Source organism: Dryobates pubescens, chromosome 31 (genome assembly GCF_014839835.1).
Source record: "Dryobates pubescens isolate bDryPub1 chromosome 31, bDryPub1.pri, whole genome shotgun sequence".
NCBI classification, from domain to species: Eukaryota; Metazoa; Chordata; class Aves; order Piciformes; family Picidae; genus Dryobates; species Dryobates pubescens.
The window spans coordinates 5,436,428-5,455,007 of record NC_071642.1 but is presented as its reverse complement, the minus strand read 5'-3'; the positions used below and the strand labels follow the sequence as shown (position 1 = coordinate 5,455,007).

The 18,580-nt window shown below is 57.9% G+C and overlaps 1 protein-coding gene across 3 annotated transcripts; it reads left to right on the top strand.

Moving 5' to 3' along the window:
• The first annotated feature begins 212 nt into the window (after positions 1–212).
• Positions 213–18,580, top strand: SLC1A6 (solute carrier family 1 member 6). 3 transcript variants are annotated; one of them, XM_054175271.1, is made up of 12 exons: positions 213–276; positions 4,231–4,491; positions 6,070–6,207; positions 6,963–7,167; positions 7,703–7,745; positions 8,396–8,736; positions 11,608–11,841; positions 12,805–12,999; positions 13,910–14,044; positions 15,225–15,328; positions 17,569–17,596; positions 18,261–18,580. In XM_054175271.1, the coding sequence occupies exons 2-11, from the start codon at positions 4,278–4,280 to the stop codon at positions 17,571–17,573; spliced, it is 1,614 nt and encodes a 537-aa protein (XP_054031246.1). In that variant the 5' UTR covers positions 213–276; positions 4,231–4,277; the 3' UTR covers positions 17,574–17,596; positions 18,261–18,580. The 3 variants fall into 3 exon arrangements, with proteins under 3 accessions (XP_054031246.1, XP_054031245.1, XP_054031244.1); XM_054175270.1 differs by lacking the exon at positions 17,569–17,596; XM_054175269.1 differs by lacking the exons at positions 17,569–17,596; positions 18,261–18,580 and having other exon boundaries at positions 15,225–15,480.

The following is an 18,580-nucleotide window of genomic DNA, read 5'->3' as shown; positions in this document are numbered from 1 at the left end:
TGTGGTGTGGAGGGGGCTGCTGGATTGCAAAACATGCAGATGGAGAAAGGGAGCAAGTCAGCAGGAGGGTGGGGACAGCAGAGCAGCAAGTTCCTTCTGGGCAGTAAGTTCTGCTGTGAGAGGGCTGCTGAGCATGTGGTGGAGCATGGGATCCAATGACTAACCCTGAGCCTTCCCCCAGCAAAAGAGCAATTTGGGGTTGTTTGCACCCAAAAAGAGCCCCAACCCAACCTTTTCCAGAGCATGTGGATGGGAGATCCCTGGAGAAAAGAGCAGGTGAGTCCCTTTGGCAGGGGGGAAGGGTTCTGCTCCCTCCTCCCCTGTTGGTGCTGTGGCTGTGGTTTGGTCCAGCGCTGGCAGTGTCTGGAGGAGAGGTGACTCTGGGTGTCCATACTCCTGCTCCAGCACAGCTCTCAGCTCAGCACAGCCAGAGGGAGCTGCTGGTCTGTGTGTGCCAGCCGGGGGTGGGTGGTTTGAGCCATCAGTCACTGATGGAGTTGGGAGCTCTGGTGGCACAGCCAGGCAGCACCGAGCTTAGCCAGGTGTGCTGCAGGGGGGGAGGCTCTCTTCAGCAGAGGATTTGGGAGTGAGAAAGAGAGAGGTTTGAAGCTGTCTGTGCTGGTTCTGCTTTTAGAAGTGGGGGCCTGGGTTGTCTCTTTTGCTGTAGGAGCTGCCCCAAGTCCCTGCTGACTGGCAGCTGGCCAGCATTGTTCCAACCCAAAAGGGCTGTGAGGAGCTACAGAGCTGGGAGCCTAAGCTCCTCTGCTGTAAGAACTGGGGAGAAGACTTTGCTGGGTGCTGCTGTGAGGCATTTAGAGAACAATGCAGCCATCAGGCACAGCCTGTGGGGGGTCCTGTCCAGGCAGTTCAGAGAGAAGGTCCCAGCCCAGCGGATGAAGGCAAGGTGGTGGATGGAGCTCTTCTGCCCCTCACAGCATCCTCCTGCAGCAGCTGTCCAGCAGTGAGAGGAGTGAGTTCCTGGTGTGCTGGGTGAAGCCCCAGCTGGAGGGCAGAGCTCCAAGGGCTGCAGTGGATGTGGCTACACCTGGCTGGGGAGCAGTCACTGCTGCTGCTCCTCAGGGCTCAGACTTCCTTAACCTCCTGTGGAGCTCAGTAGACACAAACTCGAGGAGCAGAAGGAAGAGGCAGGTGGCAGCTTCTGTCCTGTGTGGCTGTGAAAAGCAGGAGTGGCAGGGCAAAGGAGGAGGGCAGGCAACCTCTGCACCTCAGGGGTCTGTGTTGGCTCCATCAACAGGTCAGAGCAGGGAGGCTGTGATCAGGCTGGAGCCAGCAGAGCAAACTCCCCAGCATGCTGCTTGCTGCTGCAGAGCTCAGGGGAGCACAGCAGCACTGCAAGGGTCCTGCAGCACAAGCCCAGAATCTTTATCACACCTGCACAGCAGGTCAGCCCCCACAGTGCTGCTGGACAAGAGATGCTACTTGGAATTCCAGCTTGCTTGGCATTCACACAGCTTAGCCTTGGGAGGGCTTAGAGTGGCTTGGCTGAGCCTCCTCAGGGCTCTCTGTACTGCTCTGGACCTCCTGAGGGCTTCTCAGCAAGTGCATCTCCTAGCAGAATGGAGGCTTGCCCCCATCTGGCTGTTGGAAGTGGCCTTGCAATGCTGCATCATGACCCAGTTCCTCTCTGAGGTGATGTCTCCAGTTCATGACATCATCTGTGGATGTCATGAGGCTGTAACCCCAGCTGTGGTGCTGGCTGTGGCCAATTTAGGAGCTACTTCAACTTCTAGAGCTACTTAAATGCAGCAGCTCTCGCTTGCAACACCCAGGGAAGGTCCATCAGCACCTGCTGAGCAGCTCAGGTGTCCTTGGGTCCCATCTGCTCCTGTATGATCGTTGGAAACTCCTGGGAACAGGAATCATCCCCAGGCCTTGCCTTGCCAAGGCACAGTGGCAGCAGAGGTGGCAGCTGCACAGCCAGGCAGAGATGCCCCTGATGAGAGCTGTGGGATTGCTGCTGCCTTGTGGCAGCCAGAGGGGATTTGTGTCTTTGGTTAGTGGGCAGTGGGGGAAGACAACTCTAAAATTGCTTTCAGAGTAATTAAAGCCAGACCCCACCCAGGGTTTTGGGTAGAAATGCAGAAGCTTATTGGAAGATTCAATGGAAGCTGCTGCCAGTAACTACAGGCTCCAGGGCACAGCAGTGCAAACACACAACAGGCCATAGCCTGGGCTTAACACAGAGCCCCAGCAGGCCACAGCCTTCCCCAAAACCTCCACCAAAACAGACCAAAGCCCCCAGCACTCCTTTTCTCCACCTGGAGCTTACCACAAACCACCTCCAAGAAGACCCCAACAGGTCCCTCAGCAAGAGGCACCTCCAAGAAGCCCCCAGCAGGTCCCTCAGCAAGACACCTCCAAGAAGCCCCCAGCAGGTCCCTCAGCGAGAGACACCTCCAAGAAGACCCCAACAGGTCCCTCAGCAAGAGACACCTCCAAGAAGCCCCCAGCAGGTCCCTCAGCAAGAGACACCTCCAAGAAGACCCCAACAGGTCCCTCAGCAAGAGACACCTCCAAGAAGCCCCCAGCAGGTCCCTCAGCAAGAGACACCTCCAAGAAGCCCCCAGCAGGTCCCTCAGCAAGAGGCACCTCCAAGAAGCCCCCAGCAGGTCCCTCAGCAAGAGACACCTCCAAGAAGCCCCCAGCAGGTCCCTCAGCAAGAGACACCTCCAAGAAGCCCCCAGCAGGTCAATCAGCAAGAGACACCTCCAAGAAGCCCCCAGCAGGTCCCTCAGCAAGAGACACCTCCAAGAAGCCCCCAGCAGGTCCCTCAGCAAGAGACACCTCCAAGAAGCCCCCAGCAGGTCCCTCAGCAAGAGACACCTCCAAGAAGCCCCCAGCAGGTCCCTCAGCAAGAGACACCTCCAAGAAGCCCCCAGCAGGTCCCTCAGCAAGAGGCACCTCCAAGAAGCCCCCAGCAGGTCCCTCCATCCAGGAGCTGCGTCAGAAATGTTGTCTGCTGCCTGCTCCTGTCTGGGATGGATTGTGAACAGGAACTGCTTTTACTGCCAGCTGGCACAAATTCATTCCTGCCCAAACTGAAACAGCTCCTAAGCAGCAGCCTGGGTGGCTGTGGAGCCCTTCTGGGGACATGGTTTGGTGCTGACCCTGCAGTGCTGGGTGAGAGGCTGGGCTGGGTGAGACTGGAGGTCACAGAATCACTGAATGTTAGGGTCTCTTCCAGCCAGAGATAGTCTGTGACTGGGTGTGATCCTGGGTGTGAGCCTGGGTGAGTGGGTGTGATCCTGTGATCCTGTGTGATCAACTGGGTGTGATCCTGTGTGAGTGAGTGTGTGAGACCCTGAGTGATCTGCCGGGTTGATGCTTCGACTCAGTGCTCTTAGAAGGCTTTTCCTACCCAAACATCTCTGAAAGCCTCTCGAGGACTCAGGACAGCTCCTTGAAAGTGACAGCTGGGTGCTGCTGCTGGGCACTAGGTGCTAGCTGCTGGCTGCCGGGCACTGGGTGCTGAGCACTGGGCACCGAGCGCAGGGTGCTAGGCATTGAGTGCTGGCTACTGGCTGCTAGCTGCTGGCCGCTGGGCACTGGGCACTGGGCGCTGGGTGCTAGCTGCTGGGTACTGGGTGCTGAGCACTGGGCACCGAGTGCAGGGTGCTAGGCATCGAGTGCTGGCTACTGGCTGCTAGCTGCTGGCTGCTGGGCACTGGGCACTGGGTGCTAGCTGCTGGGTACTGGGTGCTGGGCACTGGGCACCGAGTGCAGGGTGCTAGGCATCGAGTGCTGGCTACTGGCTGCTAGCTGCTGGCTGCTGGGCACTGGGCACTGGGTGCTAGCTGGTGGGTACTGGGTGCTGGGCACTGGGCACTGAGTGCAGGGTGCTAGGCATCGAGTGCTGGCTACTGGCTGCTGGCTCCTGGGCACTGGGCACTGGGTGCTGCGCACTGGGTGCTGGGCACCGAGCACTGAGTGCTGGGTGCTAGCTGCTGGGTGCCGGGCACTGGGTGCTGCGCACTGGGTGCTGGGCGCCGGGCACTGAGTGCTGGGTGCTAGCTGCTGGGTGCTGGGCACTGGGTGCTGCGCACTGGCTGCTGGGCGCTGGGCACTGAGTGCTGGGTGCTGGCTGCTGGGCACTGAGTGCTGGGTGCTGGCTGCTGGGCACTGGGTGCAGGGTGCTGGGTGCTAGCTGCTGGGCACTGGGTTCCGGGTGCCGCTGCTGACCCTGTCCCTGCTGTGCCTCCCCCTGCCCAGTGCAGGCCGAGCGGAGCGGCGGGCAGCGAGCGGCGGCGCCGGCGACCATGGGCGAGCAGAGCCACGCCAACAGCCTCTTCCTCAACGAGGAGGCTGCCAAGCGGCTGGGCGCCGAGGGCAGGCTGCAGCGGCTGCGCCAGGCCCTGCAGAAGCGCGCGGCCCGCGCCAAGAAGAGGATGCACAGCATCACCGCCGCCAGCGCCAGGACCTTCCTGCGCCGCAACGCCTTCGTCCTGCTCACCATCGTGGCCGTCCTGCTGGGTACGCGGCTGGGCACAGGGCTGGGGGTGGCGCTGGGGACAGGGCTGGGTATGGCACTGGGCATGGCGCTGGGCACAGGGCTGGGGGTGGCGCTGGGCATGGCGCTGGGCACAGGGCTGGGGGTGACGCTGGGGACAGGGCTGGGTATGGCACTGGGCATGGCGCTGGGCACAGGGCTGGGGGTGACGCTGGGGACAGGGCTGGGTATGGCACTGGGTATGGCACTGGGCACAGGGCTGGGGGTGGCACTGGGGACAGGGCTGGGTATGGCACTGGGCATGGCGCTGGGCACAGGGCTGGGGGTGGCGCTGGGGACAGGGCTGGGTATGGCACTGGGTGTGCCGCTGAGGGCAACCAGGGGCACGCCACCCACCCGGGGATAGCAGCAGAGAGGAGCTGGAGTTGTGCCAGGGGAAGCTTGGGTCGGAGATCAAGTCCCTGGGTGAGGCACTTGGTGCCGTGGTCTGGTTGATTAGTTAGGGCTGGGTGATCACTTGGACTTGGTGATCTTGGAGGTGTCTTCCAGCCTGGCTGAGTCTGTGATTTAGGGGAGACCTCCTTGCTCTCCAGAGCTGCCTGAAAGGAGGTGGGAGTGAGACTGGGGTTGGTCTCTTCTCCCAAGTAACTAAGGACAGGACAAGAGGAAATGGCCTCAGGGTGCACCAGGGGAGGGTTAGGTTGGAGAGGAGGAACAATTTCTTTGCTGCCAGAGGGGTCAGGGCTTGGCACAGGCTGCCCAGGGAGGTGGTGGAGTCCCCATCCCTGGAGGTGTTCCAGAACCCTGTGGCCATGGCACCTGGGGCCATGGTTTGGTGGCCACGGTGGGGTTGGGTTGGACTGGCTGATCTCAGAGGCCTTTTCCAACCCAAACCATTCTGTGATTCTCTGATCACTGGGCACCATTTCAGATGGGGGGGAGGGGAATTTGGGGCAGCACAGACCTTGCAGAGGGGTCTGTGACAGGCCTTGGTGATTCTTTCTGGGTGCAGCTTAGGAAGAGTCTAGAACAGGAGGGGTTTGGTGATCCAGCTCCACCAATCCTCATATGAAGTCATCCAGGTTAGTTCAAAGGCTGCTTCTGAGTGCAGGCACAAGGGCTCTGCAGATCCATTCACAGCTTTAGCCTGGCAGGCCCAGGATGAGGAACTGATGCAGAGGGCTCTGATGCAATGCAAACTAACCCCAGCTTGTCCCTGGCTTTTGATCCAGTCTGTAGGACTCTGACTCCCTGGCTGAGCTCAGCTCCACCAGGTGAGAGCACAAAGGCTCTGAACCCTGCAGCCACCCCAAGGTTAGGTTGGGAGATCAAAACTCTGGTCACAGCATTTTTGTGCTTGCTGGGAAGAGGCCACAGAGGAAGAGCAGGGAGAGCACCAAGGACACTGTGCATGGAAGTATGTCAGAGGAGAAAGAGCCTGCAGGGGAAACTGCATCATAGCCTTGGGAAAAGAGAAAGAGCATTTGCTGCTGTGGGGAGAGAAGGGGATGAAGGGAGCTGAGGAAGAGACAAACCACACTGAGGGACAGGCTCTGGGTCACCCTGTCCCATTTCCATCTTCCTCCCTTGCTGCTCTGCAGGGATCATCCTGGCATTCTCCCTCCGGCCCTACCAGCTGACCTACCGCCAGATCAAATACTTCTCCTTCCCAGGGGAGCTGCTGATGAGGATGCTCCAGATGTTGGTTCTTCCTCTCATTGTCTCCAGCTTGATCACAGGTGAGATCTGCTTCCTGCTGCTCTTGGCCAAGCCAACCACTGGCAAGGACAGATGGCAGCTCTTTCAGGACACCCCCTTGTGCCCCATGCACAGCTAAGAGTCAGTGTGATTGGCACCCACAGTCCTGCTGCCTCGGCAGTGGGGCAGGGGGCAGCAGGCCTGGTGCCTTCTCAGAATACTGGGGAGGGCTCTGTGTGGTGTTTCCAATGCCCAGCTCTTGAGCACTGACAAAAGTTTTATCCTACACAACCTTAAATGCCTGCAAGTTTGTTGCCCAAGTCAGCTTCAGGTGTGCTCCAGCCTAGAGAAGGTTAATTCATGTCAGCCCCAAAGAGCTGCAGAGCTTGCTTCATCCAGCTGCTCAGGGAAGACACCAACCAGGACAGGTTTCAGACAAAGGAAGGGACTGCAAGGCACTCCACCTGCTGACACATCCTACCAGCAGGGACTTAAAGGCCCAGTGTCCTGGGAGGGGATTATTTCCCTTCTGAGAGCTTTGGGAGGAAATAGATTTGTTCCTCAGTGCATCCTAAGCCCCTCCAGTGCTATGCTTCCTTGGCACCACAAGCCACATTCCCCCCTAGCAACATCACCCAGGAGCTCCAAAATCTGCCCCTTGCATGCTGGGCTTGCTGGAGACCCCAGCTCCTCAGCCAGCTCCTCAGCCAGCTCCTGCACATGCCCTGCACAGCTTGAGCTTCCCCTTTCCCTCCCAACTGACCTTCTCCCCCTGTCTCCCTGTGTGACTGCCCAGGAATGGCCTCACTGGATGGCAGAGCCTCAGGGAAGATGGGGATGAGGGCTGTCATCTACTACACAGTGACCACAATCATAGCAGTCTTCATTGGCATCCTCATGGTGATCATCATCCACCCAGGGAAAGGGTCGAAGGACAACCTTCACCGCGAGGGCAGAATTGAGCAGGTGCAGACCACAGATGCCTTCATGGACTTGGTGAGGTAGGTGAACAAGTTTGGCTCAGGTTGAGACCACTGAGGTCAAGTTCCCCCATGGAATGTCCTTTTGGAGTGTCACAGCCCTAGGCAGACACTCAGGGGATGAGGTTTACGGGGGAGCCTTGCCCTGGCTGCCACTTCCAGCCTGCTGTGGATTGGGAATGACAAGAATATAGAGATCTTTGACTTCCCAACAGCCCTGCCCCAAGATGATGTACAAAACTGGTTACATTCTGTTTGCAGGTTCTGTTGGGTCAGGAATTCCACCAGGAAGCTTATGGACAACCTCAGTTCAGTTTAGAGAATTCAGGCAAAAAGGAAAAGGCTAAGCCACAAAATAGCTTCACCCCACTTACAGCACCAACAGCTGGGTGAGGGCATTGAGTCCATCAGCAGTACCTTTGCAGGTGACACCAGGTGTGGTGTTTAGGAAGAGACTGGATGAGGCACTTAGTGGCATGGTTTAGTTGATTAGATGGTGTTGGGCTCTTGCTTGCCAAACAGGACAATAACTCTTTCCTTGTTTTATCCACTGCAGGAATATGTTCCCACCCAACCTGGTAGAAGCCTGCTTCAAACAGGTATGGAATCCCCCCTGGCCTGCCACCTCCCTTTGCTCCCTGTGCCCTAGGCGTGGTCCAGCTGCCCTGAGGGGTGCAGCAGCAATTGCTTTCCATGGCCTTCACCCCCTCAGGTCTGACTGCTGCAGGAGGCACTGCAGTCATTAGCCTTTAGTGCAGCATCCCCAGGGCAAGCTTTTCAAGCTGGCTGAGGGTGAAGCCTGCAACCTCCATCCCAGCCCAGAGGCAGGAAGTGTTTGTATGAGCCCAGGTGGCAGGCTTGGGCCGGCAGAGGCAGGGCAGCAGATTCTCCATGGGTTTGTCCCTCTGGTAGTGCCAGTGCCCTTGGAAGCAGCACTATGGGCCATCAGAAGAGCCAGCAAATCCCAGTCCCAGGGATGTGAGATGCTCCAATGGCCTCATGACCTGCAGGCCTGGGGGCTTTGGGATGAAAGCACTGCGCTGGGGGAGCTTGAGAAGAAGCAGGGCGAGTCCCCCACGCAGGGGGATTCATCCCTCGTGCAGTGCCAGGGCCCTTGGGAGCAGCACAAAGGGCTGCCAGGAGGGCAGGACCTTGCAGTGCTCTCCTCAGGAGGGGATGCCAGAGCCTAGCATGTGCTGAGCCCCTGAGGAGCCCCCGGGGTGCAGCTGACCAACCTCTGTCGTTTCAGTACAAGACGCAGTACAGCACCAGGGTGTTCAGCAGGACCGTCCTGCGCAGCGGCAATGTCACAGCAGCTGTGACAAGCACCCAGGTCCCGGCGCCAGAGAACTTCACCGGCGTCCTGGAGAACGTCACTCAGGCCCTGGAGACCCTCTCCGAGGTGCTGACCTTTGAAGAAGTGATTCCCATCCCGGGCTCAGCCAGTGGGGTGAACGCGCTGGGGCTGGTAGTGTTCTCCATGTGCTTCGGCTTGATGATCGGCAGCATGAAGCAGAAGGGACGGCCCCTGCGGGAGTTCTTTAACTGCCTCAACGAAGCCATCATGAGGCTGGTGGCCATTATCATCTGGTGAGGAGCACGGCCGGTTGGAGCAGCAGGGCTGCAGCTGCAGTTCCCGCTGGCCTGAGGAGCAGTGGGGGCGGCTCGGAGGGCGCCGTGCCCAGGGAACGCAGCCGGGCGCAGCGCTCCTGCGTCTCCAGCAGGCTGGAGGGAAAAGGCTGGAGGGGATGTCTGTTCACATTTCATTTCCTGTGTTTTGTTTCTGCCTCAGAAATGTCAGGGACACCAGGACTTGCTCTCCTTGAGGCTGCTGGGAACATCCTTGGAAGACCAGAGAGCTGGAGTGGAAGATCTCTTAGCCTTACCAGCAGGGGTAGGGTGTGAGGCTTTCCCACCCAAAGCTTTCCTTCCAGCTGTGTTCCTGGAGTCTGACTTAGCCAGGAGTCACAATGACCTGGTGCCACCTTCCTGCCACCCAGGGTGGTGGCACCTGAACACCTCAGCTCTGAGAGCTGAGCTGGCTTCACAAGGTCAGCTCCAAGGAGATGCCAACTCCTCAGCAGCTTGTGGCTTTCTGTGCAAGGCCACCTGTGCTCCATGGTCCAGCTAAGCCTTCTCTAGAAGGCAGCATTTTGCTATCTTAAGCTCTTCACCTATCCAGGGCTCAAGGTCCAACTAGCAGTCTGTGGTAGGTACCACAAGACAGGAGAGCAGCAGGGCTGGCAGAAGATGTGGAGGTGTCTGCCAGGGAGGGGATCTGTCACCCTCTCCCACTTTAGATCACTCCAGCTTGCCCTCCCTGATCCAGACAGCCTTGGACCTCAGAGCAGCACCTTGAGCCCAGGAACAGCCTTGCACAGAAACACACAAAGGGGAAGAACAGCCCTGAGCTCATGGCAGAGCACTGGGGAGCCCCAGCCCCTCTGGCATCTTTTCCTCCATGGATGGGCCAGAACCTGGGGCCTTGCTTCCCTAAGGAGAGATCAGACTTGCCTGAGGGCACAAAAGGGAGAGCATGAGTGCAGTGCAGCAAGCAGAGACAATTCCAAGGGGCCTTCAGCACCCCCTCCTTCACCCCTCTTACAGTGACTGAAGGCAGGGTGCTGGTGTGCAGCACAGGGGTTACAGCCAGGGAGCTGCTGTGCAGTGTCTGGAGGGACCTCCTGAGTTACCAAACCCTGCTGCTGCCAAAGGCAGGACTGTCAGCTGCAGCACAGTGCTCCTTCCTGAGCCCACAGTCTGCAGAGCCTCTCCCAGGAGCTTGTTCTGCCTGGGGGGATGTGGTCACTGCTGCAGCCATGGTCACTAGGTGCAGCCATGGTCACTAGGTGCAGCCATGGTCACTAGGTGCAGCCATGGTCACTGCTGCAGCCATGGTCACTAGGTGCAGCCATGGTCACTAGGTGCAGCCATGGTCACTGCTGCAGCCAAGGTCACTAGGTGCAGCCATGGTCACTAGGTGCAGCCATGGTCACTGCTGCAGCCAAGGTCACTAGGTGCAGCCATGGTCACTAGGTGCAGCCATGGTCACTGCTGCAGCCAAGGTCACTGCTGCAGCCATGGTCACTAGGTGCAGCCATGGTCCCTAGGTGCAGCCATGGTCACTGCTGCAGCTAAGGTCACAAGGTGCAGCCATGGTCACTGCTGCAGCCATGGTCACTAGGTGCAGCCATGGTCACTGCTGCAGCCAAGGTCACTGCTGCAGCCATGGTCACTGCTGCAGCCAAGGTCACTGCTGCAGCCAAGGTCACTGCTGCAGCCATGGTCACTGCTGCAGCCAAGGTCACTGCTGCAGCCATGGTCACTGCTGCAGCCAAGGTCACTAGGTGCAGCCAAGGTCACTGCTGCAGCCAAGGTCACTGCTGCAGCCATGGTCACTGCTGCAGCCAAGGTCACTGCTGCAGCCATGGTCACTGCTGCAGCCATGGTCACTGCTGCAGCCAAGGTCACTGCTGCAGCCAAGGTCACTGCTGCAGCCATGGTCACTGCTGCAGCCCAGGTCAGTGCTGCAGCCATGGTCACTGCTGCAGCCATGGTCACTGCTGCAGCCAAGGATGTCTTCTAAGAGGAGGGTCAGAGGAAATGAAATATTTGTGAAATCCTCTCCTGAAACTTTTCCAAGCCTCCCAGGCTAGGTTGGAGTTTGGCATGTGGAGGTCTGAGCCTTGTGCATGAACTGCATGTGTGCAAGAGTCATAGAATCAGAGAGTTGTTTGGGCTGGAAAAGCTCTCTGAGATCATCCAGCCCAACACCAACCCAACCCCACCAGGGCCACCAAACCATGGCCCCAGGTGCCATGGCCACAGGGTTCTGGAACACCTCCAGGCATGGGGACTCCACCACCTTCCTGGGCAGCCTGTGCCAATCCCTGACCACTCTGGCAGCAAAGAAATTTTTTCCTCATCTCCAACCTAATTTTTCCTCATCTCCAACCTAACCCTCCCCGCTGGCACAACTTCAGGCCATTTCCTCTCCTTCCATCTCCTGATCCTAGGTGATAGAACAAGAGGAAATGGCCTGAAGTGTGCTGCTGAGACCCAGCCCTGAGCAGTGTGGCCATGGAGCTGGGATTTCCTTTGCTCCAGTTGTTTTCCATGCTTAGTTTAATGCCCACAATATTCCCCAGGTCTGTGTCATGGCTTCCTGTGGAGCCCCACTGCTGGTCATCAGATCTGTGGTTGTGGTTCCCTAATGCCCAGTCTAACCCTTGGAGTCCCTTGCAGTGCCACAGGAGATGGTGTTTGACCATGTGCTGAACAAGTCCCAGCTCTCCCCAGGCTTCCAGAGGGAAAACCACAGCAGTCTCCTCCCGGGCTTGGGCTCAGTGAGCACTTGTGGTGTGCTGGCTTCCTGGGCACCGGCCTGGGCAGGCTGCGGCAGAGCCGGAGGGAAGCTGTGGGTGGCCACTCCTGAGCACTGCCCTTGTGTTGGTGCCACAGGTATGCTCCAGTGGGGATCATGTTCCTAATTGCTGGCAAGATCCTGGAGATGGATGACCTGGCAGTGATGGGAGGCCAGCTGGGGATGTACACCCTGACCGTCATCGTGGGGCTGCTCATCCACGCCCTCTGCGTCCTGCCCCTGCTCTACTTCATCGTCACCCACAGGAACCCCTGGGTCTTCATTGCTGGCCTGCTGCAGGCCCTCATCACTGCCCTGGGCACCTCCTCAAGGTATGAGGGCCACACAGGAGCAGGGTTGGGGCTGGTGTTCTGGGGCTGGCCTGGGTGCTGTGGGGCTGGTGTGGATGCTCTGGGGCTGGTGTGGGTGCTCTGGGGCTGCTGCTCAGTACCCCCCTGCCCTCAGGGCAGCACTGGGGGCTCTCCACTCCTAGCATCAGCAGGGTTCTTGCAGTGGCCTAGCCAAGCTCATTTGAGAGTGGGAAGGTTCCCACTGCCCTGCTCAGGGGTCCTAACAATGGGGCCACCTCTAGCCATCCTGGCACATATCCCTCCTCATGGAGGTAACTCTGCTTGCAGCACTGAATGCTGAGCTCAGGGCAGATCCTCAGTGCATTACTGCAGAGGCACTCACCTCTCCCAGCCCTACCCACATGGCTGCACCTTTCTCCTCCCCAGGCAGCTGCACTAAGCTCACCAGGGGCCTGGGCACAGACATGCAGACCCCAGTGCCCCATGGCTCACACAGCCACAGCAAGGGACAGCTTCACCACCTGCTGTGTCTCTCACTGCATTCAGTTCCCCTCCCACACGCTCTCACACTGAAGCACACAACACTGCTCCTGCTCACCTCCTTCAGAACAGCTCTCTGCTGTTTCCCCAACGCTCCTCACACATGGCTCACTCTTGTCTCATGCACTGGGGGTGATGAGAAGGGGCTCAAGTGTTTTAAACAGCTGGGAAAGGAGTTTTGGTCTTGAGGCTCTGCCCTGTGCCCCCTGAATCCTCCAGCATCACCCCGCTCAGGGTTACCCTGCCCCAGCCCCCTGAGCAAAGCCTGCTGCACCACACCTGAGGAAGCCTTGCTTAGACTGTTCTTTCTCCTAGCAGCTTCTGGCCCCTGGCTCACATGGCAGGGTGAAAAAGCAGGTGGGTAAGGTCATCACCCAGGCAGAGGCTTAGTCCCTCTCCCCAAGCTGGCATATCCCCAGGCCCTGCTGTTTCAATCCCTTGCAGCTCGGCCACGCTGCCCATCACCTTCAGGTGCCTGGAGGAGAACAATGGAGTGGACAGGAGGATCACCAGGTTCGTGCTGCCCGTGGGAGCCACCATCAACATGGATGGCACTGCCCTGTACGAGGCCCTGGCAGCCATCTTCATCGCACAGGTCAACAACTACGAGCTGGACTTCGGGCAGATCATCACCATCAGGTGACTTCCCAAAGGGCCTGGGGGCTAGGGGCTCAGAGCTGGTGATTTGCCTGAGCTGGGGTCAGGCTCCTCCTCTGCTCAGGAGAGCAAAAAGCATGGGAAAGAGGGTGTGCTGCCCCTGCAGGTGTGGGAGCAGGTGGGGCTTGGGCACCAGGGCTTTGAGGCTCCACTTGTGCCCTTCTGGCATTTCCTGGTCCTGCCCATCCTTAGCTGGAGCTGCAGTGTGCCCCAGCACTGTGCTCCCCCAGTGTCCTGGGTGGGAGTCTGCCTGCTGTGCTGGTGTCCCATGTGTCACTGTGCACGGTGGCCAGGGCAGAAAGGGTGCCAAGAGGTTCTGTAGGTGAAGAAGGATCTGGAGGTGCTGGAAGGTGTCCAGAGAAGGGCCCCGAGGATGAGCAGAGGGCTGGAGCTGCTCTGCTCTGAGGACAGACTGAGGGAGCTGGGGTTGTGCAGGCTGGAGAGGAGAAGGCTCCAAGGAGACCTTCTTGTGGCCTTCCAGGATCTGCAGGGGGCTACAAGAAAGCTGGGGAGGGACTCTTTAGGGTGTCAGGGAGGGATAGGACTGGGGGGATGGAGCAAAATTAGAAGTGGGGAGATTGAGATTGGATGTTAGGAAGAAGCTGTTCCCCATGAGGGTGGTGAGAGCCTGGCACAGGCTGCCCAGGGAGGTGGTGGAAGCCTCATCCCTGGAGGTGTTTGCAGCCAGGCTGGAGGTGGCTGTGAGCAACCTGCTGTGGTGTGAGGTGTCCCTGGCCATGGCAGGGGGGTTGGAACTGGCTGAGCCTTGAGGTCCCTTCCAACCCTAACACTTCTATGTTTTTATGAATCTGAGCTGCTTCCTGACCTTTTAGCAAACTCCACCCCTTCCCTCCTTGCCCTGCTGATGGCTCTGCCTTGCTGTCCCCTGCAGCATCACGGCCACGGCCGCCAGCATCGGAGCCGCAGGCATCCCCCAGGCAGGACTGGTGACCATGATGATAGTGCTGACATCTGTGGGGCTGCCCACTGAGGACATCACACTCATCATTGCTGTGGACTGGTTCCTGTAAGTTCTGGTGTGCCTTCCCTGCCAGCCCTTGGAGACTTTATGCTCCCAATGTCTCTGCTAAGAACACCCTCAGTAACCTGGATCAAGAGGCAACCCAGAAAGGTTGGGTTCAGTCAGGTCCCAGAAGCCTTCCCTGTTGTTGCCACTGAAGCTAGGCTGGGGGCTGGGCTGGGGGCAGCCTCAGCTCTTCCATACAGGTGTGGTTGTGGAGAACATTTCTGGGAGTGAGGCTCTGGGAATGCAGCAGAGCAGGCATGGATGTGAGGGCTGTGCCCAGGGCTGGCTGTGCAGGCAGCTCTCTGGGAGTCCTGTTCCTGGCCATGCTGAGTGACAACTGTCAGAGTGACTTGAAAAGGGGAAAAGTTTCACTGAAGACATTTCTTGGAAGAGTGCCCATCCCCTGAGCTGTGGCTGAGCAACTGACTTCATATACACAAGGGAGGGGATTCTGCCCCTCTGCTGTGCTCTGCTGAGACCCCCCCTGCACTGCTGCGGCAGCTCTGGAGGCCTCAGCACAGCACAGACAGGGACCTGGTGGAACAGGGCCAGAGGAGCAATGCTGGCAGGGCTGGAAGCCCTCTGCTGGGAGCCAGGCTGAGAGAGTTGGGCTTGGGCAGCCTGGAGAGGAGAAGGCTCCAGGGAGACCTTCTGGTGGCCTTGCAGTGCTTGAAGGGCTGAGCAGAAAGCTGGGGACAGACTTTTTCTCAGGGCCTGTTGGGACAGGACAAGGGGGGATGGTTTGGAACCAAAAGAGGAAGTTTGAGACAAGGGAGAAATGTTTGACCCTGAGGGTGGGGAGAGCCTGTCCCAGGCTGCCCTGAGGTGGGAGCTGCCCCATCCTTGGCACCATTGCAGGTCAGGTTGTGTGGGGCTCTGAGCAACCTGCTCTGGCTGCAGATATCCCTGCTGGCTGCAGGGGGCTGGATTGGACGAGCTTTAGAGACCCCATCCCACCCAAACCACTCCATGACTGGCACAGGCTGCCCAGGCAGGTGGTGGAAGCCTCACGCCTGGAGGGTTTGAAGGCCAGGCTGGATGTGGCTGTGAGCAGCCTGCTGTGGTGTGAGGTGTCCCTGCCCGTGGCAGGGGGATTGGAAGTGGATGATCCTTGAGGTCCCTTGCAGCCCTGACAGTTCTGTGGTTCCATGAGGCCCTGACTCCTCTCTCTGGCTCTCAGGGACCGCCTGCGGACCACCACCAACGTGCTGGGGGACTCGCTGGGGGCTGGCATCGTGGAGCACCTGTCCCGGCGGGAGCTGGACGCGCAGGACTGCGAGCTGGGTAATTCGGGGATAGAGGAGACACAGCAGCTGTGCCACCAGCCTGGCCTGCAGAACCACAACCACAGGCACCCCAGGAGCGAGACAGCTCTGTGACCTGGGCAGCAGGCAGCAGATTCCTGCTGTAAAAAACCAGAGACTTGCAGCAGAGGACAGAGTCCCCTGTGGAGGGCAGACAAAGATCCCCTCCCCGGCTGCACACTTTTTGCTCCCCTCTGCCACGTGCGGTCTTCCCCCAACCTGTTCCTCCCCACATCTCTTTCTGACTGCCATTAAAAAGGAGACAATTAAACTGCAAAGCAAGTTTGGTTCCACGAAAGCCTGAGCTAATCCTTCTTATGGGGTCTAAGAATTAGACCTGAGAGAAAGAGACTCAGAGAATGAGCTGGACCAGGAGCTCCTTCATTTCTGAGCTGAAGTGTGAGCACAGCTCAGTGGCAAAGTGGGTCAGGGACAGCACTGCCTGTGGACTGGCACCAAAATGTTGCCACACAATGACTCTGTCCTGAAGGATAAAGCTGTGAAGCCTTCACTTGGTCAGTAAAGCTTCCAGTGCTGCCGTTGGGAGCCCTCTGGAGAGCACAGCACTCCAGCTCAGCTCTTCGCTGGCAGCAGTGTTTGGTGGCACTCACATTGTCCTTGCTCACAGTCCTGGTGCCTGCACAGACACATGGATGATGCTTCCTGGGAGCTTCTCACTGCTCCCACAAGCCTGCTGGCTGCAGATCCTGGGGTCACCCAGCTCCTGAAGGCGTGTGGGACCATGCAGCAGGGACAGGGCTCGCTGTGGGGCCAGGCAGCACAACCAGGGCTCAATCAGCTTCTCAGCAGTGACAGCTGCTGAAGGCTTGTGAAGCCAGCAAACAATTAAAGAATTTATTATGGCCTTTATCCAGCCTCTGAGGCAGCTCTCCCCTCTACCAAGCAGTTAACTTCATTTCTTTTTAGCAAGCTGATCTCCTCTTGGTGAAACCAGAAGGGGAAATGCAAAGTGTAAGAGCAGTTTCCCTCCCTGGGTGGTACCTCCATGGCAGCAGGGACCCCCTGCCCCCCTGGGCTTGCTCAGGAAGCTGTTTTACTGCTCATCAGGAGACTCCTATGGAAACTGCTCCTTGGCTCATCTTTGGCTGTTGGCAGGAGTGCCTCCCCTCTGGTCACACTGCTCCAGGATGTGCTTCCACATTGCTCTGTCTTTGCACAGCTCCTTGGCTTTTACAGGCAGTACCAAATCGCTTCTCAGCACTTGCACAGCTTTGCCAGACCCCAAACTTACAAACCCAGGGTGAATTCCTCAGTTCCTATCAAATGGAGCTCAGCTTCTGTTCGACACACTTGGACACAAGCCCATGTGGCATCAACATCTCAGAGGCTCAACCAAGCAGCAGGGATCTGCTCCCTCCATGCTCTCTCCCTCTTTCTTGGCACAGCCAGGAACAGAACTCACATCTTTCACACCAGTGAACAGGACCAGCAGGGCTCCCTCCATCATATCCAGGGCCCAGAACAGATGAATGTCTGGACCCCACCAGGAAGGTGTAAAGGATCCACAGTGTGTGGTCTGCTAGAGAGCAGCTGCCCTGCTTTAGCCATGGCTAAGCTAGGCAAGCAGCAAGCAGCCTGCTGGTGCACAGCCAAACTGTCTAAACTGGGCAGCTTCTACTTGAGCTCTGCTCATTATTCCAAACCCAGGAGAGCCTCTTAAACCCCTCTGCCCTGGCTTTCCACACTCATCCTTTTCATCCAGATACCCAGAGGAAAAAAGAGCTCAGTGGCATTACCTGGAATCAGCTGTGCCAACCACCACCACACAGCTGCCCAGGCTCAGCTCCCTAGCACCAACAAAACTTCTTGAGGCATCCAAAGCCAGAGCCTGAGACTCTTTCCAGCCCTTCAGCAACTGCAGGATTATAGATTGGTGCTGCCATGCTTCACATCCTGTGGGCAGAGGGCTCTGTGGGATGGATGATTGCTCAGAATCCCAGGCAAATGGCCAGAGGCATCTCCCTCACATCAGAATGGGCAGTGGAGAGGGTAACCAGAAGTGCAGTGCAGCTCCACTCAGCCCCAGCCCCTGAGGCAGCAGCAGGCTGGGTCCTGGCTGCAGGAGGCAGGTTGCTTACCCTGGCAAGAGATCTGTGCTGGGAGGGGACAAGGGAGCAGGACAGCAAATGGTTGTCCTCCTCTCTGCATTTTTGAACCTTGCCTGACCAGCATTGTAATGTCTGCTCTTCTCCTTTCTAGATTAAACAGACCCTGTTTGCCCTCACAGGTAATAACCATTCACCTTCCTCTCCTGTGGGCTTTTTGCCTCTCTGTTCCACATCTTTCTTAAAGCAGAATAAAGAACAACAACAAAAATTGCCCCCACGACCCAGCTAAAGATCCCTTAGTGCTGAGCACTGAGGAAAGAACATTCCACATGCATTAAAATGCAGCCCCTGGACTCCAGTTCCTGTTCCAGAGCCTGCCTCGCATCAGCTGCTCAGGCTGCATCCACGCAGCAGGCCAGGTCTGTTCAGCTGCTCTTCAGTCTTGGTGGGGTTAGACTCCTGCTTTGATGAGGTGGCTGCATCCATAGCCTGGATCTTAAGCAAAGAGCTGTAAGACACACTGCATCAGCTTGTATCCAGGGGGGGCTAAGGCAGCCCCAGCTGACCCGAGTCCAAACCTTCCTGAAGAACAGACCTGCTTCTGGCCCCCAGCAGAGTGCTTTGCACTCCCACAGCAGCATGGTGGCCTTGGCTCACTGCTGTGGGCACCCCTGGTACCTCCTCCGTGGGGTAGGTCACATGTAAGAGATGGGAACTTCCCTCCTAGCTGGTAGCCATCCCCAGCCTGGCTGTGTGCAGTTGGTTGCTGCTCCCTCAGCACAGCCTCTGGTTTTTGTCCATATTGACCTGCATCTTCTTTGTCTTTTTCCCTTTTTTTTTCAGACTATTTGTCCAACTTCTCCAGAAAGCATTGAATTGTGACCCTGGAGAGGCTTCCTGTGCGTGAGGGGCAAAGCCAAGGACGGAGTGGCAGAAGGGATTGTTGGACTGGACTCCAGCTCAGCTGGGAACGACTCTGGAAGTCCTACGGCTTGGGTTCTACAGAGTGGGACTTGATGACCATGAGGTCCCTCTGGCTTCCTAATATATGCACGTGCTTCCTGGTGTAGAGATACTGCAAAGGCTCCTTCCAGCCCCAGCCCCTGTAAAACTACCTGGAAGGATCCCGATGATACTTCAATAAAACTCAGCAGGAGTCTAAC

Excerpts from the sequence above, each read along its gene's own strand:
- SLC1A6 (XM_054175269.1), top strand. The coding sequence starts at position 4,278 with ATGGGCGAGCAGAGCCACGCCAACAGCCTCTTCCTCAACGAGGAGGCT. Across the intron at positions 7,746-8,395 it reads TAGAAGCCTGCTTCAAACAG|TACAAGACGCAGTACAGCAC; the intron begins GTATGGAATCCC and ends CTGTCGTTTCAG. Across the intron at positions 8,737-11,607 it reads CTGGTGGCCATTATCATCTG|GTATGCTCCAGTGGGGATCA; the intron begins GTGAGGAGCACG and ends TTGGTGCCACAG.